The 26887-nt window shown below is 39.3% G+C and overlaps 1 protein-coding gene across 2 annotated transcripts in view; it reads right to left on the reverse strand.

The window, feature by feature from the left end:
- Positions 1 to 1824: 1824 nt before the first annotated feature.
- LOC131195259 (desmoglein-2-like) overlaps positions 1825 to 26887 on the reverse strand; it is a 35551-nt gene continuing 10488 nt past the window's right edge. The window contains exons 2-16 of one of the 2 annotated variants that reach the window (XR_009154390.1): positions 26226 to 26261; positions 25341 to 25469; positions 23433 to 23594; positions 23094 to 23238; positions 22152 to 22318; positions 20359 to 20493; positions 20084 to 20269; positions 19064 to 19326; positions 18164 to 18306; positions 16242 to 16469; positions 15085 to 15312; positions 13889 to 14028; positions 12607 to 12933; positions 2935 to 4918; positions 1825 to 2791 (exon numbers count right to left, since the gene is read on the reverse strand). Coding sequence is in view for 1 of the 2 variants with exons in the window: in XM_058177034.1 (XP_058033017.1) it covers positions 3950 to 4918; positions 12607 to 12933; positions 13889 to 14028; positions 15085 to 15312; positions 16242 to 16469; positions 18164 to 18306; positions 19064 to 19326; positions 20084 to 20269; positions 20359 to 20493; positions 22152 to 22318; positions 23094 to 23238; positions 23433 to 23594; positions 25341 to 25469; positions 26226 to 26261 (3258 nt within the window). In the remaining variant the exon portion in view is untranslated. Of the gene's footprint in view, positions 2792 to 2840; positions 4919 to 12606; positions 12934 to 13888; positions 14029 to 15084; positions 15313 to 16241; positions 16470 to 18163; positions 18307 to 19063; positions 19327 to 20083; positions 20270 to 20358; positions 20494 to 22151; positions 22319 to 23093; positions 23239 to 23432; positions 23595 to 25340; positions 25470 to 26225; positions 26262 to 26887 lie in introns of those variants that run through there. The other variant, XM_058177034.1, reaches the window with a different exon arrangement.

A 26887-nucleotide genomic window follows, 5' to 3' on the forward strand; every position in this document is an offset into this window, starting at 1 on the left:
TTTTTCTGACAGCCTTTCCAGTATTGAAAAACAGTTCTGTTTCCCTGCTCCTTCTCTTCAACACGTGAGACACACCTAGGTCCCTCAACTATTCATCATATAATTTAGAATCCAGACCTTCAACTTCCTTTGATCAGAACTGGACATAGTATTCCAAGTGTGTTCTCCCTGGCACTGTGTAAAGCGGTACTGTCATGTCTCATTTTCTTGAAACTATCCTTCTGTTGATGCATCCTAGGATGCATTGGCTTTTTTGGCAGATGCAACACTGCTGGTTCATACTTATATGGTGGTCCATTAAAAACAGCTAGATCCCTCTCACAGTTACTACGTTGAGCCAAATACCACCTACTCTATATCATTATATATATTTTTTCTGTCTAAGAACTTTACTTTTCTCACCATTAAACTGCATGTTGTTGCCTTCTGGATCTTGAGCCTATCCTGATGTATTGAATGGATATGTGCTCATCTTCTGGATATTGTTAACTCCAAACTTTTATTTCTTCCTCTATTTATCTAGTTTCTAGGCATGTGACAAAAACCATGCCTGAAAAAAAAAAGTAAGGACAATTCTAAAACAAGCAATCTTTTTCACATGTTCTCAGAAATAAACATACTGAAACTAAGTTCATTGTATTTACTCCCCACTGTGTACTCCCAATTAAAACAGTAGGGTTTAGGTCAGGGGTGAAATGCTACCGGTTTGGGCCAGTTCGCCCGAACCAGTAGTAAAAAGTGTAAAAAAAAAGTTCTGATGATCAGCTGAGCAATGCGTGATCATCGGAACCTTTTTTTCTTTTTAAAATCATTTTTTACCACCTATTCGCCCAAGCCAGTAGTAAAAAATGCTTTTAAAAAGTTTTTAAAAAGGTTCCCATGCGCACCACAGCTGATCACCCCCCCCCCTGCGCTGTTCTACTTTCCTTCCCAAGCCTCCTTTTGGTGCACACTACGCGTGTGCAGCTCACATTTGGTGTGCACTGTGCATGTGCACATGCAGCACGTGTTTGGTGCATGGTGTGCATGTGTGGCCAGCGAACTGGTAGTAAACCGGTTCAGATTTCACCACTGGTTTAGGTTCAGATAAATATGCATCACATCATACAATTCATGTGAAATTTTCCTGTCCCAGCATCCACTTTGTCATCGTAAGTTCATCACTGTGAATTCAACGCCATGTGTCAACCCTTTCATTATTCATTAACAAAGTGGTCAATATAGTTTGTTTCTCATGAAAAATGGTCTTCTCTCCACAAGAGAATGCGGTTGTAACAAAGGCAAAACCCGGTTAAGACCACTGTCCTAAACTCATTTATTTGACGCAATTAATAGTGCATTTACTCAGTGCCAGTGGTCTCCAACTTGTATGGCTTGGCGGCTTGGCAGGGGAGGAAGAGGAGAACTGGGCAACATGAATGGTGGGCTGACGTGCACATGTACATGCAGCTCTTGCATGAGTGGAGGGCCAGTGCACAGACATGCAGCTCAACTTAAATGAGTGGTGGGCTGGTGCGCATATGCGCAAGTGCCTGACCCACTGCTCACAGAAGTCAACCTGTGTGCGTGTGCACGCGCATGCTCTGGACAGCCACTCATGTGGTCCAGTTCTGAATAGGTCATGACCTGGGGTTTGGGAACCCCTGCTCTATACCACTGATTTCTGAATAACCACCATCTAGCATATAGGATATAAATCTCATTACAAAATTTTCAGAATCAGCTTACCAACTTACAGACCATACTAATAATTGGCAAATATTGACAGCAAGTTGGATTTAATGTGCATACTACCCCTATGAGTTAAAAGAATTGAAAAGCACATCGTTTTTTTGGTTTTATTTCAAATTCCATTAAAAAATGCCAGCATATCCAGCCCATTCCTTGACGACAAAACTAGTATTTAAACAGTAAAGTTGTTATATAAAATGAAAGCTAAGAACCCTGAAATCATTATTACACTTTGAAATCAAGCAGGTTGCATTCCCATACCAGATGAGAAAAATATGGCAATAACCGTAAATCCATTGTGGACTACTGAAGTGGCTTAAATTCCCTACAACACAGGATCATATACAATAGCCATAGACAAAACTATGGATTTAAAAAGGAAAATTTAAAATAAGCAGACATCTATTCCCTTTATATGTATGCCTTATTCACTCCCAAAACGTAAACATGTGTATTATACTTTCTTCTCATATTATTCAACAGACATATGTACTAGAATAGCCAACTCAAATATGTAACGGTCATTATTTAGATTAAGCCTTTACAAAGTGTATGAAACAAAAAAAAAATATCCACGGTACAAAAGTATTAAAGAGACATCAAGGTTGAATTCTCTCCTTCCCCTAAGATCAATAAGACCATTTCACACTGGATACATTTTTTAAAATTGACCCAGTTTCCAGGTGTTTACCATGTTTCCCTGAAAATAAGGGAAGCCATTATTTTTCATGATTTTTTAGGATGCTTGTAATATAAGTCCTACCCCCGCAAAATAAGCCCCAGTTAAGATCATCAGCCAGACGGACACATTTAGTACCGGGTTTCCCTGAAAATAAGACCCAATGGGGAAACACGGTATCTCCTATTGCTCAACACAGGAACCTATTTCACATGCAAAGGAAGCAAAAGCACATTCCTCAGGCTGATTCTTATCTAATAAAACCACACTTCCCAAGAGGGAGGGATCAGCAGACTTGAAGAAAACCCTTGGGAATCATGTTTAGGGAATCTCCCTTTCACAAACAGATTGGGCCTGTCCAATAGGACAGGGGTCTCCAACCTTGGTCCCTTTAAGACTTGTGGACTTCAACTCCCAGAGTTCCTCAGCCAGCTTTGCTGGCTGAGGGACTCTGGGAGTTGAAGTCTACAAGTCTTAAAGGGACCAAGGTTGGAGACCCCTGCAATAGGATGTGGAATCCCAACAGATTGTTGGGCAGAAAAGGCAACTCAGAGTGCAGAACCTAATTTTTTTTAAAAAAGTAAACATTTATTTATTTAAATGGCAGAAATCTTGAGATTGACAAATGTTAATTTTTTTGATGTTAGGATTCTGTGATATCTGGCATCTGGGGGAAAAAACACACACTGGATGGAATTCTGCCTTCAGAAATGTATTACCTTGTTCAAATACAATATCTGAACCAACCACACAGATAAACTAATTCATCTCGAAAAGGATATATAAATTACAAGAAATAAAACCGTGTTTCACTCATGTTCTATTGGTAAAGAATTCATAAAAATCTATAGAGCTTATTTTTAAAAAAATGAAATGAGATCCATTCTTTTAAAGAATAGGAATGCTCCCTATGTATACAACAAATAACTCAACAGTTAAAATTGTAGTTTTAAGGCTGCATTCTGACTGTACTGACTGAAAAATAAACCCCACAAAACTTAGCGGGAACTGATTGTGAATACAGCACTCTTTAAAAATACACTTCTGAAGTCAATTTTAAACTGCAATATATTCAAATTTGTTGAATCAATGTTTCAACATTGTTGAAACAATAAACGCAGTGAATTCATTAGAAAAAAATCTAAGTATATTTAGGTTCATGGTGCAGGCCAGTAGAATTTGCTGCATAATGAATACTGAACTAACTTCAATTGGACTATCAACCAGACTAAAAATATATTGATTTTGGAAATTTATGTTGCTCTTTCAATAAACAATATTCTTTTCTAGCTGTGTAAGCTTCAGAGTTTCTTGCAGGAACTCTTTAATAGAACTATCTTATGAGCAACTTCTCAAAAATAAATCCTGCATTACATAGTGAGGAATTGCACCTAGTATATGGTTTTAAGGCTGCATCCTTGTGGATTGTTAAAAAGCATCATTAGGAAAGTGGAACAACATATTCAAGCTCTTGAGAAGGCAATAAATCAATCTTACCAGTGCTAAATCGTACATATGAAGTGATGGATGGAAATCCACCTATGAGCGTGTATATTGAACAGAGCTATATTTTTTTTTGATCATTGAGGACTTGCTTAAGGTTGAACCTGTGGGAAGCATTTCCTGTGGGTTACTTTGGTTAAAGAATGAGTCAGAAATTAAAATCTGTTCCTGCCTCTCATTGTTAGGAAAAGTGTCTGCTTCAGTTGTGGCTCGCCTAACAGGAGTTGGTGTCACTACTCTCTCAGTTATTACTATATTCTGTCCTTCTGACAGATTGGGGATGCTTACAGAAGCCTTTAAGTCAGAACTAGGCACAAGGACTCGCTCCCTTTCCCTCACAACAACATATTTTGAATCTGGGAGGTCTGGGAAGACACCAGCTGGCATTTCTAACATGTCCTGCAAGTTAGAAGCAGGTGCAAGGACCCTTTCTGTCACTACCACATTCTCCTTCAACTGAGGGTCACGGATGACTGTTGATGGTAACGTCCCATATGATGTTTCTGTCACTACAACATTGCTGCTGCTGCTGCTAATCAAGGGGTTTGGGATTCGCTTCACTGGCTTCAGGTTAGATTTAGTTGTAACAGTTGACTCAGTTATTGTTTTCTCAGTCATCGTTTCTGAACCAAAGCCTTTCACAGGTTCAGATAGATTGTAGACAGCCCCTGATGAATAAGTATGTTTGGCATTCACTGCATTCTGCAGTGGAGAATGGGAGGACTGCAGACCGGATCCATTCATTGCAGGATTACTTGTATCTTTCTGGGTTTGAGAGCTGAACTGCTCTGCTTTTAGGCTTGTGTGTTTATCCATGCAGATCTCAGCCAGAGTCTTAAATTTGTCTCCCAAGTCATCCAAGCAATGTTCATCAAAGTCACCGTCAATAAAGCTACAGCAGCCAACTGAACCATGAGGGGAATCGTGCTCTTCCTCCTGGGAGTAAATGAGTAGGCAATCTTTGGCAAGCTGCACTTCATCCTCATCAGCAAAAGCATCAGCTTTCTAAAATGTGGAAGAAAAAAGTAGTAATGAGCACTCACATTTCAGAAATTACCATTTTGTAACCTAAAGTGTTTAGATCAGATTAGATTAGTTACATAATATTTTCATATTACAGAGCTGCTAACATCCATATACTGAACACTTCAACCCAGAGCTATTCTATGTGGATGGAAAGAACAAGATTCCCCACATTCATATTTTGGCAGCAGAAACCCAGGACAGTAGATTTAAGAAGATCTGCTTTAGTCCCTTGCATAGTTACCTCATAATCTTTCCCTCTTTTGTCAATCAAGCAATCTCCTTAGATATATTAATGGTAGAACATACATTAGGTTGGTGATAGTGGCAGCTTTAGGACTGAAATGTAATACACTTTATTCATCTATGTAATTCATATCAAGAATTTGATAGATTAAAATATAATCATCAAAACATTAATTAGTAAGTTGCCTTTATTTATATATGACTACAAATATTGCTGGTAATCACGATAATCAGTGATTAATATTATTTTGGAGATGGGGGGAGAGAATGTTTTGAGAGGCTCCTTCAGCTTGATTTCGTTCAAATGCTTTGGGCTACTACCCTGACCTGACCCAGTTAGAAAGATCAGGATGTGTAGGATAAACAGAAAAAAGTGGCTGAAAAGACCATGGAGTGGTTGTTGTAGAAACCTGAAGAACTGACAACTAGAAGAGCTGAGGAGAAAGTAAAAACAAAAAGAGTGGGATTTCCATGCCTACAGAACTCAACTATTCACACTGGTCTCTATACAATGCTGGACAGCATAAGAAAACTGAGAAAACCATGACTTTTGGGCATGTGTATGTTGATTTTCTAACTGAACTCAAAATGATCAAAACAGTAGGCAATCAAAAACCATTTTAAAAAACTGGAGTAAGTCATGGAGGGGAGGGGCAGATTCACATGCAGTACACCTCAGATGTACATATATAAGCTTCCAACAATAAAGAATAGCAAAAACTTCATATCCATCTTGAGCCCACTCAGAATTACTTGGTTAACTGTTAAAAAAACAGTAGCTTTAGGATTTGAATTACAAGGAATTATGGTTGTATCAAACATGAGGGGAGAAATTGGAAATCTGATAAGCCTTAACAAGAGGCTTAATCAAAACTCTTTTGTAAATACAACAAAGGATAATTATCCAGGTCACTTTTTTGATTTTTATATCTATATCTCTTTTAATTATTTTGATATCAGCTTGTTTCTTTTATATGTTTACTGTAGCATCTTTTTTGATATCATTTGTGTAGATGTCATGATTAAATCCACTTTCAGATAAGTGTCCGCCTTGCTGGTAAAACTTGTTCCCCTTCCATAAAGCTTTTAAACACAGTCTATTTATAGAGTAGACAACCTTAACTTCAAATTAACTTTAATTTTGTTCTTCAATGTTAAAATATTTTGTATTAGTAAATCAAATTTAAGTGTTCTTTTCCTTTAATTTTAATCTTTAGTTTCTTCCGGTTCCTTCAACCCTCAAAAATTCATCCTATCATGTTTTTTCCTCCAAATAATTTCAAACAAAAGCATTTTCTAACAAGGAATATTCTTATAATTAATTCCAAAATCTTATTTCAAATCTCTCTGGACATTTAGTTCATTTGTAATTACCCAAAATCAAAGTTCTAATTACCATTTTGCTGTTTATTAGCCCAAAATGTTCCAAAACTTCTTAAACCTGTGTTTAAAACATCTATTTGCTAAAGATTTAAGGAAATACCTGTTTTTTTAAAGATTTGCTTATTTAAAGGTTGCTATTAGCTAAAAAGCAGTTATCAAGTAATTTCCAAAAGTGATTAGAAAAGGAAATATGTGAATCCAGTGTCCAAAATGGCTATTCACTTGTGTCTCAGAGCTCTGAACTCATTGGAAACTACGGCTTTGCAATCTTCTTGTGTGGAGCAACAGTCTGGATCACTTGTGGGTGATCTCAAGTCCTCTCCTGTCTGTAGAGGAATAATAAAGGCCCACTCTATTTGCTGGCTCTTCAATATGCTGCAGTCATAGGTTCCACTTTTAATATAGCTGTTTTTGGTTTGCCATTTTTCTCCTTGAAGTCCAGAAATTTGTGAACAATTTTGGAAAAGGCAATATTTTCAACAAATCAGAAGACGTGGCAATATGTGTGATTTTTTGATAATCCACAATATTATTATTTATTGTTTATGTTATAGTATTGCGTTCATTAGTAACCTAGAAACTATTTGTAAATATATATCATGTAGATTTTTTTCCTTCTTCCTTCTTGTTCTCAGTTTTTATTTTTTTTTTAAATTGGCTATTAAAGGTTGTTTGAAATAAGGCAATATGGGAGAAAAAAATTGACAACTGATATATCTTTAGGAGAAATACTGACAGTTGCAATTGCAACTAAAGTTATTGTTATAAAAAGAAATGAATCAAAGGGAATGGAGACAGGATTTGTATATTGGGATTTGTATATTTGTGTATATCAGTATTTGTCTGATATAGTTACACTGATTGCTCTCTGGAAAGATGAAGAACTGTAACTTTTTTGAAAATCCATGAAAGGGTCCTCCAGCACAGTGGTCATCAACTGATGGTCTGTGGACCACTGGTGGTCCATGAGAAAATTTTGGTGGTCCGCAGAGAAATCTTTGCATTTCTCTCGAGGAGCCCAGCCGAAGTTTCCCGTGCCGCTTACGCTTCAATGCTTTGACTCCTAGGGACAGGATGGGGTCTTTCAGGCAGTTAGGTTGGCCGCCTGTCAACAGAGAGAAGCAGCCAGAGTCAACCCTGGCTTTGCTGTTCATTGCAGACGCTAGATCGGTCCCCTGCAAACTCTTGTCTCTTGAGGAGCACTCGCTGAAGCGGTTCAGGAAGGTTTCCCAATGGCTCGGGAAACTTTGGCCGGGCTCCTCAAGAGTTTGCAGGGGGCCAATCTAGCGACTGCAATGGACAGCAAAGCCAGGGTTGACTCCGGCTGCTTCTCTCTGTTGTAGTGCTTCCTGGACGTGGTTTACCACTCTGAGCCCCAAGCACTCCAAGCCCCAAGTGCCGCCTCATCAGTTCCCCGCAGCAGCTCCCCTCCAGCCGGCAGGTTGAGCTCAGCACCGGCTCTCATATGCCAAGCCAAGCCATTTGTCTACTTCAAGCTATCTCCCATCAGGGGGACCCCACAAAGCCCTCACCGTCCCTTCCATCTTTCTGCCCCTAGCCAGCGTTTTGGATGAGGTGGAAATACTGGATCTTCAGAGGTTGGGTGGCTATAGCTGGGAAGAAAAGGAAGAAGAGCAGCAGTGGTTCCAGGAGGAGGAGGAGGAAACCTGGTATCTTTGCCCGACTTTTCCACACAAGGGCTTGTCTCCCACCTGGCTCTTTCCCCTTCTTTCCCTGCGGCTCTTTCTGGGGAAAAAAAGACCCTTCCTCTTTTTTTACCCAGCTGGCACTTTTCAAAGCTCACTTTTCCAGTGTTAGCTGCTCAAATCCCCTTTGATTGTGATTTTTAAAAATTATTATTTACATCGGCCATCCCTTTCTGACATCTCCCATTTTCTCATTGACTTCCCCCCCCCAACCATTACTTTCCCAAGTCCTCCATTTGCTTCCAACCTGCTTTTTTTTGCCTGTGCAATTTAAAAACAAAGATTTAGAAACACCGGGCTTTAAAGATTTCTCTTTGTATTGGATTGGTGGATTATTATTATTATTATTATTATTTATTGAATTTTTATACCGCCCTTCTCCCGAAGGACTCAGGGCGGTGTACAGCTGGAGATAAAATACAAAATATGTACAATTAAAACAAATTAAAACATATCAAAATTACAAAAACGGCTAATAATTAAAATTAAATTTAAAATATTTAAGAATATTAATAAAACCCCAATTTAAAATCAAACTATTATGCCAGTCCCGCTTGAATAAATAAGTATGTTTTTAGCTCACGACGGAAGGTCCGAAGATCAGGTATTTGACATAGGCCAGGGGGGAGTTCATTCCAGAGCATCGATGCTCCCACAGAGAAGGCCCTACCCTTGGGGGCCGCCAGCCGACACTGTTTGGCGGACGGCACCCTGAGGAGACCCTCTCTATGAGAGCATACGGGTCAGTGGGAGGCATAGGGTAACAGCAGGTGGTCTCGTAAGTACCCGGGTCCTAAGCCATGGAGCGCTTTAAAGGTGGTAACCAAAATCTTGAAGCGCACCCGAAAGACCACAGGAAGCCAGTGCAGACTACGGAGCAGTGGTGTTACGTGGGAGCCACGAGCGGCTCCCATTACTACTCGCGCAGCCGCATTCTGGACTAACTGCAGCCTCCGGGTGCACCTCAAAGGCAGCCCCATGTAGAGAGCATTGCAGTAATCCAACCGAGACGTAACCAGAGCGTGAGTGACTGTGCATAAGGCATCCCGGTCAAGGAAGGGACACAACTGGCGGACCAAGAGGACTTGGTAAAAGGCCCTCCTGGAGACGGCCGCCAGATGTTCATCAAAGGACAGCCGTCCATCCAGGAGGACGCCCAAGTTGCGAACCATCTCCTTTGGGGCCACTAACTTGCCCCCAACAGTCAGCTGCGGATGCAGCTGACTGTACCGGGGTGCCGGCATCCACAGCCACTCTGTCTTGGAGGGATTGAGCTTGAGTCTGTTTCTCCCCATCCAGACCTGTACAGCTTCCAAACACCGGGACAGCACTTCGACCGCTTCGTTGGGGTGGTCCGGGGTGGAAAAGTACAGCTGAGTATCATCAGCGTACAGATGATAACTCACCCCAAAACCACTGATGACCTCACCCAGCGGCTTCATATAGATGTTGAACAGGGTAGGTGAGAGAATCGACCCCTGAGGCACCCCACAAGTGAGGCACCCTCGTGGACGACCTCTGCCGCCCTGTCAACACCGTCTGCGACCGGTCAGAGAGATAGGAGGAGAACCACCGATAAACGGTGCCTCCCACTCCCAATCCCTCCAACCGGCGCAGCAAGATACCATGGTCGATGGTATCAAAAGCCGCTGAGAGATCTAATAGGACCAAGGCAGAGGAACAACCCCTGTCCCTGGCCCTCCAGAGATCATCCACCAACGCTACCAAAGCCGTCTCCGTGCTGTAACCGGGTCGGAAGCCGGACTGGAACGGGTCTAGATAGACAGCTTCCTCCAGGTGCCGGGGGAGCTGCCACGCAACCACACTCTCTACAACCTTCGCCACAAAGCGAAGGTTGGAGACTGGATGGTAGTTTCCCAAAATAGCTGGGTCCAGGGAAGGCTTCTTCAGGAGAGGTCTCACCACCGCCTCTTTCAAGGCGGCGGGGAAAACCCCTTCAACCAAAGAAGCGTTTATAATCCCCTGGAGCCAGCCTCGTGTCACTTCCTGAGCAGCCAGTACTAGCCAGGAAGGACACGGGTCCAGTAAACATGTAGTTGCATGCAACCTCCCCAGCAACCTGTCCACGTCCTCGAGAGCCACAGAATCAAACTCATCCCAAATAACCTCAACAAGACGTGTCTCTGCCATCTCGTTTGGATCATCGCAATCTTGGTCCAAGCTATCCCGAAGCTGAACGATTTTATCGTATAGATAACCGTTAAACTCCTCAGCCTGTCCCTGTAGGGGGTCATCCCGTCCCTCCTGATGAAGGAGGGAACGGGTCACCCGAAACAGGGAGGCTGGGCGGTTATCTGCCGATGCAATGAGGGTGGAAACGTAGGAACGTTTCACCTCCCTCATTGCCACTAGGTAGGTCTTAGTAAAAGACCTCACTAGTGTCCGATCAGCCTCGGAACGGCTGGACCTCCAGGTACTCTCTAGGCGTCTTCTCGGGCGTTTCATCTCTCTTAGCTCCTCGGAAAACCAGGGAGCCAATTGAGATCTACGCCGGGTCAGAGGCCGCAAAGGCACGACACGGTCCAAAGCCCCAGCCGCGGCCTGTTCCCAAGCCGCAACCAGTTCTTCAGTCGTGCCGTGGGCAAGACCCTCAGGAAACGGCCCAAGCTCCGTCAGGAACCTCTCCGGGTCCATCAGGCGCCTGGGACGGAACCAACGTGTTGGCTCCGTCTTCCTGCGGTGGTGAGCGGCGGTCCGAAAGTCTAGGCGAAAAAAGAAAATGATCTGACCATGACACCGGTTCTTTCACTACATCTCCTAAATCCAGATCATTAACCCACTGACCAGAGATAAAAATCAAGTCTAGCGCGCCTCCCCCAATGTGTGTAGGGCCATCAGTTACTTGAATCAGGTCCAAGGCCGTCATGGAGGCCTGGAACTCCTGAACCACCGTTGATGACAAGCCGGCCGATGGCAAGTTGAAATCCCCCAAGACTAAAAGTCTGGGAATCTCAACCGCCACGCCAGCAAGCACCTCTAGTAGCTCAGGTAGGGCTGTAGTCACGCAGCAAGGAGCCAGGTACGTGATCAACAGCCCCATCTGATTCCGATGCCCCACTTCACAAGGAGGGATTCACAGCCAGCTATCTGAGGAACAGTGGACTCCCTCGGCTCCAGACTTTCTTTAATCACAACCGCCACCCCCCCACCCCTACCTTGGGCCCTCGGCTGATGGAATGCACGGAAACCCGGAGGGCACAGTTCAACCAGGGGTACACCCCCTTCTGCGCCCAACCAGGTCTCCGTAATGCCCATAAAGTCCGCAGACTCCCTCTGAATAAGGTCACAAATCAGGGGAGCCTTGTTGACCATGGACCGGGCATTGCAGAGCATCAGCCGAAGACCCAAGCTCTGAGGGTCTTGACCATCCGGGGAACGAGTGAGGACTGGGGGGCCGGAGCACATGATCGCTTTTAAACATCGACCACGTGCTCCCAAAGGACGATACGGCCCCCTGCCTCCGCCATATCTGCCCCTCACACTTACCGTACAGATGGAATAACACTCTCTGCTCTGTACAAACCCCTCCCCCCTGTCTTCGGACCAACTGAAATAGTGTCGTGAGCACGCGCTGGGACTGGACATACCCTCCCCGACGGGTTTCCCCCAACACCCCCCCTCCCCCCCCCAACCCACGCCCGTCAATTTCCACCCTCCCCGTAAAATTCCCATTAAAAGTCCCCTTAAAAAAACGGTTAAAACAATTAATTAAAAATCCCCTAAGTCTCCTATTCTTGGCATGCCAGGTACGAATATGCCTATGCATTTAAAATGGGAATGAGTATAAATTCTTAAAAGAAACTTAGCATGAAGTGGGGGAACTGAGATTTGTTAGCTTTGCTTTCTTTGCTGCATTGCCTTGGTTATGTTGTACAAAAAATAATAATGGTACACTGGTTAAGTGGTCTGCGGGATTTAAAATTATGAACTCGGTGGTCCCTGAAGACCCCTGCTCCAGCATATGCAGCAAAATAGTTAAACTACAAAGGGGAAAGAAATGCCCCCTTCCAGCCCTAATTATCCTCCTGCTCTTCACTTCCTCAAAAGCATGAAAAGCCAGGTTGAATGTTTCAAACCCATTCCTCACCCTGCCCCACCCTCTCTCTATCTTCCCAAACAGATTTCTTAATGAAGCCAGCTGCCCTCCCTCAGGAATTGGCTTACAGTTCCCCAAATGGAAAGAAGACGCCTCTCCCTGCAACAATACATACTCAAAATCTATAATGATAAATTCAACAGGATTAATAACACCCATGTGATTATATATCATCAAAGGATAGATCAACAGAGTGAATTCAGAAAGTAGACTCTTACCTCACTGAAGTAACCCCGTAAGAATTCTTCATTCATGATCATGCCAGTATCCATGGCTAAAGATCTGCCAGTTCCTAGCCGCATTGTCCCACCTGCTGTCAAGCCCGCCCCTGTGGCTGAGGCACCTGCAAATTCTGCCTCAGAAAGAAGAGCTTCACGGTCTTCTCTCTGCCATCTCGTGATCGTGTTGCTGCTCATGTTCTGCTCCTTGATTGTAGAGGAGAAGCTGTTCCCTACTGCTGCTCCTGCTGCTCCTGCTCCCACGACTGCTGCTCCACTGCTCACAAGTTTTTCTGATCCAGAGGAAGTAAGGAGGTTCAGGATTGCCTAACATCAAAGGCGACAGTTAAAAAGCAAAGATGGGTGTTGAATGAGCAGCACTGAAATCACAACAAGAATAGCTTTGCTAGATTGCTAGGTGAATTTGCTATTGGCATGGTTTGGTACTTGTTACTCAGAGAAAAATGAAAGGTTTATAATACACCAGCAGGAAATCCAGGGTTCTAAACTGTGGCTACCATGTAGTAATACCATGTAGTATTACTATTTTATTATTGTATTACTAATATGTAGTAGGACTGTATTACCATTATCCTTCATATCTTTCCTGCGGTATTACCTACTCCTGTTGGTATCTTATCACTATCACCTTATTAGTTGCATTTTGTGATTTTTGATTGTTATCTCATGATTTATCATTTTGTTGCTTGTATGTATACTGAGAGCTTGTGCTCTGGAGACAATTCCTTGTGTATCCAATCACACTTGGCCAATAAAGAATACTCTATATTGTGTATTCCTTTCAAGCTCCTTCTAAAACCACATGTTTGGAGAATAGCAGACAGAAACAAATTTGGAAAAGCACACCTATTTGAAGGCACTCCAGAAAAAAAAAAAAGGAGAGAATCACTTTCTCACACTCTACCTATATGTTGATCTGAAATCATAGGACATTCTTATACATCATGATTCGGCAGTAAGGTTGATTTGACCTTAATTCCCAGTAAGTGTGATTATGGCTGCAATCTAAATCTAGTGATTTAAATGTGACTTGGTCAACACATTTATGGCTGCAGGGCTGGGAAATTCACATTGCTCTAACTCAGTAGGTTTTTCAATCTTGGCAACCTTAAGATGCTGGCTGAGGAATTCTGGGAGTTGAAGTCCACACATCTTAAAAATGCTGACTTTGAAAAACACTGCCCTAGATGTATTAATTCTTTTAATTTCCCAAGGAATGGGAAACTGAAGTAAGGGAAAGAAAAGGCAAAATACAATATACCTTATCTTCAGGTGCTGCCCCTTCACTGTTCCAGTTACGCAACATTTCTTCACTGCTGTCAGGTATAGCTACAAATCCTTTTCCGCCGCCTGATCCGAAGCCTGACCCAAAGCCACAGGCCAGCAGTAAGAGAGGCATGACTGCAAAGGAACACAGTGCAACAGTGAGGAGCAAAGATCAAATGCTAGGGGAAAAAATATTGAGTGTATCTGCAATCTGATCCATCTCAAACATTTCACAATCAGAAAAAACTTATTAAAACTTTCTTGGAGAGATGAGTCACTTACACAATGATAAACAGGCAGCTTTCCAGCTCAGCCCTGATCTTTCTTTTCTACCAACTCAACAGTTTTTGACATTCCAATGAGAACACAGCATCAAGCACTATCATCAGAAAGAAACCTCTATTTTTTTTATCTTGCTTGTTTTTAAGTGAGTTTTATATATTCAGGTTTGCACACATTCCAGAAGGATAAGATATAGAATGTGTTGCTAGGTGTAAAAACAAGCAGTTAAAAAACAAGACCTAATGTTTTCAAAAAGTAAGTAAATATATTTATATTTAGTAGTAGCCAGGTTAGGTCAGGCCCAAGTGTATATATACTGTACATGTATACTTAAACACATTTTGCCCTAACCTGACCTATGGAAGTTTGGAAGCTTCTTATAGGCCAGTATGGTTTTCTCAAGAAGAAAGCCATGGAGAATTTGAGCAGCGATCAAAGTGAAAGCGGAATACCAGCTCTTAAACAGACAGGAAGAACAAGGGGGAAAAAACCCCCATCACCCTAACATTTTTATGCCCTTTTAAATGTTTCATTTCCACATTATATGCAACACATAAAAATTGAATTTCTTAATTTTTTTTTATTTTAATAGAAATTAATTATGGCTGGATAATGTCTACAGTCTTTCTTTTTCAAGTGAAGTGAAAGATTTGCAAGCTCTCATATGAAGGAGCCTTTGTGTCAAAGTTTTGCTTAGTGCCAATCATGCCTCTAAACCAGGGGTGTCCAACCTTGGCAAGTTTAAGGCCTGTGGGCTTTAACTCTGAGAATTCCTGAGCCAGCATGGTGAATTCTGGGCGCTGAAGTCCCCAAGACTTAAAGTTGTCAAGATTGGACAGCCTTGTTCTCAACAGTAGAGCAGGTTGGACACACTGTTCTAGACATTATGAAATAACATTAAAAGCTTACGGAGTAGCAGCAAAAATGCCAAGATCATCAGCGCAACTGCAGCGGGTCCCAGAAAAACGGAGGAGCCGACAATTCTACTCTGGCAACCAGTGCCATCCTTGCAATCACAAACGTCCACCTTCAGTACTTGTTGGTCAGGACAGCTGAAACCTTGGTTATCTTTTATTAAAAGAGGAATTTTGTATGTGCCAGGTGTCACCCCCTGGAGTATAAGCTGAGCTCTGGGCCCTTTGTAGGGAAGAAGAAAAACAACAAAAATGTTCAGCAAGGAAAGGAATGAAATCAGAAGTCTTGCTACTTTTAGGGTTACCATTCTGACAGTTAAAGCTGTCTCCCTCAACCTTGCAAGACTTTAACTCCCAGGATTCCTGATCATTGATAGCACATCTGAGAGCTGATCTAAAGAACACTCAAATTAGGAGAGGTTACTTTAAAAGAAAGCATTCTTATTAGGAGACAACTATATATTTCTAGAGTCTGTAACTATTGCACTATGTTTTGGAAAACTGCACATTCTGAAGCAACAGTTCTCTAGGACATTGACATGTTACTTCGTAATCCCACTGCCACAATATATTTATGGTAGTTCATTCTGAACTACCATAAATATATTGAACTTTTAGTTCAATATTGATATTGTTTCCTGATTGCTTATTTGTACCCTATAACTATCATTAAGTGTTGTACCTTAGAATTCTTGATAAACGTACTTTTTATGTACACTGAGGGCATATGCACCAAGACAAATTCCTTGTGTGTCCAATCACACTTGGCCAATAAAAAATTCAATTCAATTCAATTCAACTCTATTCTATTCTATTCAGTCAATCATGAGAAGAAAATATTTCCTAGCTGTGGAGCTTGAAGGTTTTGGGCTGCCCTTCTAAGCGTACTTCCATTTTATTTTGCAACTGGTGCTAAACATGTTGCCCCATTTCATTGATATATACCAGAAACAATCCCTCCACTTGTTTGCAATTGAATCTGGTCTAATTTACAATGAAGCAGCAATCATTAGTATTTCTCCCCTGACTTTGACTGCCAATTCTTGAAACCAAGAATTGAAGCAGAAATCAAGCCACAAGCTCTGCTTTCGTAAAGTCTGTAGCTTCAGAGCTATTCCAATCTGTATAAAATGTGGCATGTCTCATACTTACCATCTATCTGGCCAATTCTCCATTTGTCTGACATTCTTTCAGTTTCATCAATGATCTTGAAAGTGAAAGGACCACCATTTGGATGTCTATCTCGATCCTCAACAGTGATATTAATATACTCTGTATTAGTGCAGACAGTTGTTTCTTGAGTCACAAGAATTGGGCAGTAATCATTCTTGTCTGCAATCTGAATCACAACGGTACCTGTAGCTGTTTTTGGAGGGTAGTCTGCAAAGCACAGAAGGCATATCCATTTTTATACAAACTGCTGATTAATAGAAAACTTGGTTGCTTCTTTAAGCATGTACAAGATTTTAAATGTGAACCCCGTGATTGAATTATGAGAAGTTTACAATTTGCTAGTTTGCATAGTCGAACTGAATGTACAATACAATTCATACCCATGAAAATTTTGGGGGTCACTGTGCTATATAGGTAATCTTGGACCTATGACTGTAATGGAGCCTGCAAATTATGACACCCATTAAGTGAGACAAGCATTCCTTAATGGAGTTTGCTTAACATTCATAAGGATAAAGCAGGGGTGCTAAAGCCATTGTAGGTGTGAAACAGGGTTGTATGTAACTTTTGGGGGGAGGGGGTTGTTGTAACCTCAAATGGCTGTTAAGTGACTGATCATATCTCAAGGATTATCTGTAGTGTTATGTCACTCTTGGAGTCTCAGTCGTTAATTCAAAAACCCAGAGCCTCAGATTGGATTGTGGTCAGTGTTAGATTTGTAGCTCTCACTGTACAGTATAATGCACAAGCTTTATTACAGCCTCTGCTCCTGCATCCACTTAGGACTAAGAATGCACCAGATAATCCACATAACATAAAAGGTGTGATTGCGTTATGGATTTATTCAAAAGGAAAAGTATCTTTGTGTTCTAATAAGCAGAATATTGTGATTCTGATTGTGCATGATGTGAAAAACCAGTCTGCTGTAGTCCTCATGGAAGGGATTCACCTGGTAATGCAGTGGCAGACAACCAAGAAACTCCAAATCTCCTTGGTTATAAGACAATAGTTATTCTGCCAGCATCCTTGCCTCTTTTGTGAACACTGGATGGCTACCAGTGGGGCGCAATTTAAGAAAAACGGAGTGAGACACAGCATAGATGGAGACTAGGATTTATACTTTTCACAATCATTTTCTGCACCTATTTAGAAATCTGCATATTGACCAAGAATGGAAAGAAAGAAATTTCATAAAAGAAGTAGAAAGCTTGAAGAAATTTCATACTGAAAATCACTCCAGGCATTGATTTCTCTGCTGGTAGTTGGGCAAGAAAATTGCCCTACATCAAATCTCTCTCCTGGTTTTGAGTCTAAGGTAACCAGGTTAAAGTAAATTACTCAAAACTAATTTGTAGTTTTTCTGGGTTACTGGAACCTAATCTTGATGTAGAAATGATTAGATTTCTGGTTTAATATGACAAGATGTTTAGATGTTGTATAATCTTATTCCTATTTGTTCATCTAAACAGGATACTAGATCATTAGTTTGGTTGTGGTTTGATGAAATTAAGACCAACACCAATTTCTTCAAAATAGGAATATTGAATTTTTTCATGCTTCCTGTATTCTACTTGCTGGCATTTTGCCAAAGCTTTTTGAACCACTCACTAAAAAAATGAAAAAAAAAAGGAAAAAAAAGAGAGAGAAAGAGTAAGGGTACTATAGATCATTAAAAACTGTAGCCTCCTACTTGCTTTCTAACTATTGCAGGCAGTTTTGGTGGGTTCTGGAATTTAATAAAAATGAACTGATGTGAGAACATGGCATGAGTAACATGTTGATAATGTTCAAGAAAGAATAGAAAAATGCAGTTTAATTATTTATTGTGTATTCCACCAGATCTTACAACTCTTGGTAATTAAGAACCATTATAAAGTACAACAAAAATATTCACTACGTACCAGTACTTATGGCCAAAATTGTTGCAGTGTAAGTACCATTGATGACATAGGGTGACTCATAGTCTAGAATTTTACGTAGTCTGATTTCAGCTGTCTTAGCATTTATTATCAACCAATTTGCAATATCACTTCCTTTGGCATACCTGTGTAAATTTTAAATATATGTAAAAATAAGCATACAAATCTGAGATTAAGCATACATTTGGAAATTATATACTTCTTAGGAGACATACAAACTTTTTATATAGCTACATACTATATTTCTATTCATAGTTAATAAATTCCAGTCAAATAATTGTTAATAAATAATAGTCACATTTTAATACATTTATTCTTGGTGTATTTCTAGTTGTGCCCTGTTCAAATCTCTAGCCAATCCACATAGCAAGGACAGCTTAATGGGAAAACCAATCAGAAGATGGACCAATAAATCATTTCTGAATTGTTCTTTTGCACTAATTCTAGTTTGTTCAACAATGAGCGAAACCATGCTTTAAGATGACACGTAAACATTAACTTTTCCAGTATTTATTTATCAATCACATTTATATGGCTGCCCATTTCACAAGAAGCAACTCTGGAAGGCCATATAAATATGTCTATATCTATTGATGCTGTATGTTTATTATCCAAACCTGTCACTGCAAAGACATTTAAAACAAAAGGCACTGGGAAGCATAAGGCATAAATTGCATCTCTCTTTTCAGCATAAATGAAATGATGAGCAATATTGGAACATGATAGTAAGTGAAGCTATGTGTCTGGCATATTGAAAGCATATAGGAACAAAATGTTCTCCTTCTACAGTAATTCTTGACTCTTGTGAGCTGTCCAGAGTCATTGGAAGTTGAGAGTCCTGTAAGTTTACTAATAAATAAACAAAAAAATAAAAAGTCTTACGTGATGCGTTCTGCTATTTTTTGAGTGTCTTCATCATAAGCTTGATAGCTTCCAATAATCTGGTTTATTTTCATTGTTTCACTTGTCTTAATCACTAACGTTTGGGGCTTAAATACGGGGCCTTCCCTCACATTTTCCACATTAATTTTGACAGAAATAGGTTTTACTTGGGAAACTTGACTAATAATTGATTTGTGATATGCTGCTTTGTTAGAAACTACTATCTTCAGGTCCATTGTCCGCAATTCTTCATAATTTATTTCCTGCAGAGAGAATGAAAAAAAAATCGTAATTTAGAATGTAATTTCCATTAACCCACTTGCATATCCTTCTGGACTCTTGATGGAAGTTTACTATTGCAACTTCAATATTATTTGCTATGAAATACCCTTGAAAATCCATTCAGAGTCAAGAGTCTTGTCAATAAAAAAAGAGCAGAAAAGACTCTTGAGTTTTCATGTCACTGTATCAAATGGAGATTGAGGCACGGAAAAGAACAAAGCATATCTAGATCCTATGTTAAAAAACATCAAGCAATTGAGTTAGGAACCTCTATTCACCCTTATTCTTGGGCATACAAAAGCAGGAGATATCTCAACCTCTTGTTAACTGACTCAGCTTGACAATGGTTATAAAAAACCCTGATGTTATATTTTCCCACAGTTTTAAAGTAAAACAAAGATTGTAATTTGTGGAACTGAAAATGAACTATTTAAATTATTATGAAGTATGAGAATCTAAATTAATGGATGCTCTTTGTGGGTGCGTATTGTAGGTGAGCATGCAGAATACAACTGTTTTATGTGGAAAACATCCTTCCATACTATAAAATCTCATCATAACGGAAACAGGGCAGAGATGTGGTTACAATGAGATTATAGCAATCTGTGCAGAATACTCATACAGAACATATCAGTTTGCCATTGTGCTGTATGCTGTCATTGTTTTCTTCTTTTGCTAGGTACCCTTATTGGATTGAGGTCAATGTGGCAAGCATAATGCCTCTCCCCATCCACTAACCTTAATCAGAGTAAGAATTCCTTGGTTGGTTTGTGAATCTGTTTCTATACGGAAGTAGCCTCCTTCATTGCCAGACACAATCATAAAGTTTGCCAGCCAGTTATCAGTAAATTGTTCATCACCATCAAAGACATCCAGGCGCATGATTTCCACATTAGCTATATTCTCCTTTACACTTCCTTCATACTGTAAATAAATAAGCCTTTTATAATAATACATCTTTCTGATCGTAATTGAAGAAACCGACCCAAATAGCAAGCACACTTTTTACTCACCACAGTCTTGTTAAGTTTAGGGATGTTGTCATTAACATCCAGAATCTTGATCTGTAGAGTAGTCACTTGACCATTCCCATATTCTTGTCCATCACGGTCTTTTGCTTCCACAACCAAGGAATAACTATTATGTAGCTGCAGAACAGTCAAATAGCATGAAAGTTAGGATATACAAAAACAGTGTCTAAGCGAAAGGTTGAATGCCACCCGCTATAGCTAAAAAAGAATTGTGCCCCCAACCTGGGGAACCTTAAAGCATGAGTGGGACCCAATATCACCCCAGAGATTGTTGAATTACAACTACCAGTATCTGTAACTTCTGGCCAGATTTGGAGGCCACACATTTCTCACTCTTTTTTTTTTTTTTTTGGAAAGCTCATGGTGGGAAGTGCAGAAACTTAACACCTCTTTCTTGCTGCCAGAACACACAGAGAAAATCATAGAGCCTAAGAGTGGAGGTAATCGAAGTATTCTGAACCACAGTAATGAAAAGCAGAAGACTAGAAAGCAGAAGGTCAGAGAAACAAAGACGTAAAGGTGTAAGTCATTGATACATTGTGGTCCTCCTCAAAAGATAAGAACGTTTTCTTTTTCTAACCTTCTGAAATAAAAAAAAGGCTCACAACCATATTGAGAATTTGTAGGAGAGCGACAATACAAGCCTAGCATAAAAGACTGCATCTCCACTATGTATAAATATTTCATAAACATTCAGTATGCTCATAAGAGCCTAGGTCCAGCCAAAATGAAACAAGGTTTTGGAAAAATATACAAATATTAGGTTATGCTTGTGTGTTTATGCATGTATATCCTTAAATATATATTTTATTTATTAGGCTTACAAACCAACGACTAAAATTTATTACTTTAAGCCAACTCATAGCCCAGATATTCAGCTAAAATCTGCTGCAGGTCTCATGAGGAAGAATCCCGTTTTAGGTACTCATACTGAGATTCAAAGTTGAGGTTCAAAGATCAGTTGGGTCTGGACCACAACATAAATACCAAAGGAATCCTCTGAAAATTTGACAGAATGAATCCTATCCAGCTTAGCTTTTCTTAATGATTATGTTTTACTAAGTTAACTACTCGCCAGTCTTTTGTGAACTGTTATTACTTTGAAATACAGGTAGTCCTCAACTTATGGCCATAGCTGAGCCCAAAGTTTCTGTTGCTAAGCAAGGCAGTTATTAAGTGAGTTGTGCCCCAACAAATGATCTTTGTTTGCCACAACTGTTAAGCAAGTCACTGCAATTGTTAAGTGAATCATGCATTTGTTAAGTGAATCTGGCTTCCCCCATTGACTTTGCTTGTCAGAGGTTGGCTGGGAAGGTTACAAATTGCATGACCCCAGAACAGTCCAACTGTCACAATCACTTTTTAAAGCACTGTTGTAATTTGAAATGGTCACTAAACAAAAGGTTGTAAGTCGAGGACTACCAGTATTAATATGATGGATTGGCTTATTAACAGTTTCTATATCTTTTAATTATTTATCTGTAAACTGAAAGTAAGATAATGAGTGATGTTTAGCTTACTGGGAATGACCAAGAAGGCAACTGCAACTTCTCCTTTTACATGCAGTATACCCAACTTCCTGAAAAACTGTTCCTTGGAACTGGAAGATAATCTGGGCCAGAAAGAGAAGGGGATTGATGGAGAATGGTTGCTCCTCTCTTGTTTCATAAAGGAATGTTCATGAAATCTTCCATCCTTCTACTAACTCAATAAGAAACTAGATAAATAAGAACTCCTTAAAAGAATATTATGGGAGAGAGAGAGAGAGAAAATACCTCTCTGTCAAGCTGGAATGTTGCTGTCCGAACTTCGCCTGTTGCTTTGTTAATGACAAATGCATTAGGATCATTAGGTTCTTGGGAAACAATCTTAAAAGCAATTTTGGAGTTGAGTGTATTGGGCTCATCTGCATCAGTTGCATTTATCTTCAGCACAAGAGTACCTAAGAAGAGTAAGCATTTTACAAGGGTATATCAAACAGCAACAACCAATAGTGCACCTTTTCTTCCTGACCACTATTAACTGCTTTTAAAAATGGTCATAAGTCACTTTTTCAGTGGTGTTGTAACTTCGAATGATCACTGAATAGACTATTGTAATTTGAGACTACCTGTATTGGTGTGGTGTATGTCACTGCAAGCTCCTAAATAAAAAGCAGATTATATAAACCCAAATAAATATTCAGTGGCAGAATAGGCACACTAGATACACGGAAAGGGAAAGTATATTTATGTCATCCAAATAATAGAGGAAGTGCTGTTAAAAGCATCACTGAAAAAATTTATCCTAAGCAGCAGTTTACTCTGGGACTCTTATGTACCCAAATGCACTACAAAATTTTGCCTTTTTAATTACTACATAGTAAGGAGAACAAGGTTAAGGGGTAAAGTACATGTAGTCTCTACTCCATGCTATTTTGAAATTATCATAAAACTAAAACCATTTTTTTGGCTCCTAGACCTTATATTTTGGCTGTCAATAAAACACGGATTCTCAACTATTTAATTATGTTTTCTAATATCCCATCCCAACAATACTATAAAATAAAACTCTGTGATATTTTTACTCTATTGCAATACTATAATCAATGAAATACTTATTTGTGATAAGGGCACAGAGGCAATAGGAGGGAAGGAATGGATTTAAAATAATTGCATAGGGAAAAGAATATGAATGCTCAGTCAGAATGAAAATGTACATAAAAGTCTAGAACGTACCCACTTCACACAATTCTTCAACAGAACCACTGAAACTTGTTTGTGAAAACACTGGGCTATTGTCATTTACATCCTGAACTTTAATCCGCAGATCCAGTGGCCTTTCCAGATTTTCACCTCTTTGATTCAGGGCATAGCCTCTCAGCTGAAAGAATATTAACAAGAAGTCCATATGATTAATTTCATTCAATTCATTCAATTAACAGAAAAACGGAAATAATTATCACCGAATTATACTGTTCACTCTTTTCTGTTGGCACATTAAGAAAAATAAATGTCTATAAACACAAAAATCAAGAGCCGATAACTGATATGAATCTATCACTTTTATCTGCTTACATGTAACATTGGTGTTTGTTCCCGATCGACTATTCCAGTTATGTTCAATTCTCCAGTTTTCCCATTAATCACGAACAAATGATATGGTGGTTCTGTGACTCCTTGGCCAGAAATGGTGTAAGTAATTATTACTCCTGGTTCAACATCTTTGTCAGACCGAATCTATATGGAATAGGAGAAAAGAAACAATATTTATTGTTTGTCTCTGCAATTTAAAACAAATATGTTTTAATCTTTAAAAAAGATAATTTTTTGTTATTTTAGTTTTCTTAATAATTAATTATATATATTTATAATTATATATAATTAATCTTAATAAAGATGTGCAAAACTTTTTATTCTGGGAATGTAACAGTCTGAGAAACTCTAGAAAAACTTCGCTTTTCCTCTGACCATTCCAATCTATCTACTTCAAGGTTGGTCCAGCAATTTCCTGAATGTAAATCTTCTGGAAGAAGTGGTTTGTGTTGCTCTGGATGTGGCCTACTTAATTACTGAATCAATGAATTATACAAATATCAAAAATGATTTAATTCCATACCTAAGCCAAGTGTTTATATTAACCAGCCTTTATAAACTTAAAGTAGACAATAGTTTAAGGGGTAGGCAGAAATTTAAAACCATATTAAATAGATCTAACCAGCAAACAAAAGTCTCAGCTCATCCTCCAACAGATGAAGCATTATATGTACCGTATTTTTTGGAGTATAAGACGCACCTTTTTCCCCCAAAAAAGAGGGTGAAAATCTGGGTGCGTCTTATACTCCGAATGTAGCCCTGCCCAGCTTCTCAAATGGAGGTTTCAGAGGCTGAAAAAAACATTAGAAACGAAGCTTCAGAAAAGAAGCCTCCAAACAGAGTTTCAGAAAAGAAGCACCCAAACAGAGCTTCAGAGGCTTTTTTTCTGAAGCTGTTTCGGAGATTTTCAGGGGCAGAAAAAAAAGCAAAAAAAAAAAAAGGCAAGGCACAGAGCTCACAACCAAGGAACCTGTTGCTAAAATTCACCTCTGGGAACAGCTGATTGGGGGTATTCCGAAAGCTGATCAACCCGCCAATCAGCTTTTTTCTTATTTTCTTCCCCAAAAACAAAGGTGTGTCTTATACTCCGAAAAATATGGTATATAGAAAAGGCTGCCCACAAAACTAAATGGAGAATGGAAAGAATCTCATGGAACCCCATTAGGGCCGGATAGCTCAAGCTGGTAATAGCCTGTTATTAAGAACACCGAAGCCTGCAATTATTGCAGGTTCGAGCCCGGCCCAAGGTTGACTCAGCCTTCCATCCTTTATAAGGTAGGTAAAATGAGGACCCAGATTGTTGGGGGGGCAATAAGTTGACTTTGTAAAAAAAAATATACAAATAGAATGAGACTATTGCCTTATACACTGTAAGCCGCCCTGAGTCTTCGGAGAAGGGCGGGGTATAAATGTAAACAAAAAAAAAAAAAAAAAAAAAAAACCCTTCGTGCATGTGCAAAACAGATAGTCTCAAATGAAATGAAATAATATAAATTGGTCTACGTGCTGATGTTCTCTTATGGTCCATATCCAGGATGTAGCTAATAATTGGATGGAATAAATAATCTAACTAAATAATTACATTTCTGATTCTCATAGGGATAGGCAAAAGTCTTTTAATCCTCGATTTTTTCAGGTAGGGGAGAAAAAAGCAAATATATTGAATCCCTTTAATAAGATTACTGTATCATAATTTAGCTATACTAAATAATAATTGTTGCCATTTTGATTTTTCCCAGTAATGAACCAGAATTGTACAACTTGATATTAAATGGTCATTTTACTCAATCTGTCACCTTCTATGCGTGATAGGTTTGCAATTCCAGTCCAAGTTGAGGAAAGCTATTAAGGACAAAACGAAAGATGTATTTGTTTCCAAGCCTGACTTACCTTAGCAATTGGGTTCTTCTTGGAATTGTCACGTTCTTCCCAGATTATGGAAGGTGGGACAATCCATTCTCGCTTTTGCCTGATTAGGGTCTTCTGATGGAATACTTGCTCATGCCTTCCGCCAAGAATCTGTGAGGAAATTCAGTTTTATTTGCAACATTTTATTGCCGTACTGTCAAACCAAAATTGGGAAGCCTGTCATTTTAAATGCATGTTCTTATTTTTCACATAAATACCCTAGTGGGATTCATCAGAAAATACATGGCATGCTTCAATATAAGCAACAACACGATATTTGCATAAAATGAACTGTCATTATTTTTAATACAATATGTATGTTCTGAAAAACCATAAGCACTTATAGGAAGGAAAAATTCTTGTTGATCCTATGGTACTGTTCACCTTTCAACAAGGATTTTGTAAAAAAATATTGTTTTAATCTATGGTTTCTGCAACATTTTACGTTATTTGCTGTATATCACAAAGGTGCTTTTTCAAGAAGCAATTGGACTTTCTGGTTTTTCTTTTAAGATGTTTGGCTTCTTAACCAAGAAGCTTCTTCAGCTCTGACTGGATGATGGGGAATGGAAGGATTTATATTCCTTACACACAGCTGGTCATTTGTAAGGAGTATAAATCCTTACAAGCTTCTTGGATAAGAAGTGAAATGTCTTCAAAGAAAAACGAGAAAGTCCAGTTGCCTCTTCTAAAAGCACATCTCCTGGATGACTGAGAATTTCCATACCCATTCTATATATCATATATATAAACTTGACAACTGTTGGAAATCAGTTACTTAGAACATTTTGCCTAAACCTTTAAAAACTTTCTTAGTAATATACATAAACATACACAGAAAACCACTTAAAATTGATAGTCTCTTACCTCCAAATGAAGTCCATTTCCAAAGATTACATAACTCTGCAATAAACAGATACAGCAATTAAAAATATAACTAGCCTCCCAAGATAAACCACTAAGAAAATTAAAACAGAGCAATATTTTGACATCAGTGAAATTCAGTTAAAATAGTGCATATTACTCCACCCAGACAACATTAAGCATATTTAAACTATTTTTTAAATAATGAAATGGATGCATATTTAAAACCAAATCAGCGTTAGGTTTTCACATTTAAGATGGTGGAAAATGGAAGTAAACTATGGAATTTCATAGATGTGAATACAAACGAAACGTGAAAACAGTTAAAACAGCAATAATGGGCCAATGCTGTTAGATTTGCATTTTAGGTAAGTGCTAACAGGACAGAGGAAGCAAATACAACTTTTCAAACATGACCCAGGCATGTAGTAATACCTCTTGCATATTGAAACAAACCTTGAAATTGATTAATTACATTTTAGTACCTAAGATTATGTAGCCACCTGTATTGTTTAAATAGTGGTTTACCACATGTCAAACACAATTAACAATTGTGTCAAACACAATTAAGGTATAATTAACAAGATGATCTAGAAATTTCAGTTTAGTATACATTCAGCACACCTTTTAAAAAGCGATTTGGTTTAATCTGATTTTTAGCTAAG

Source organism: Ahaetulla prasina, chromosome 3 (assembly GCF_028640845.1).
Source record: "Ahaetulla prasina isolate Xishuangbanna chromosome 3, ASM2864084v1, whole genome shotgun sequence".
NCBI lineage: Eukaryota > Metazoa > Chordata > Lepidosauria > Squamata > Colubridae > Ahaetulla > Ahaetulla prasina.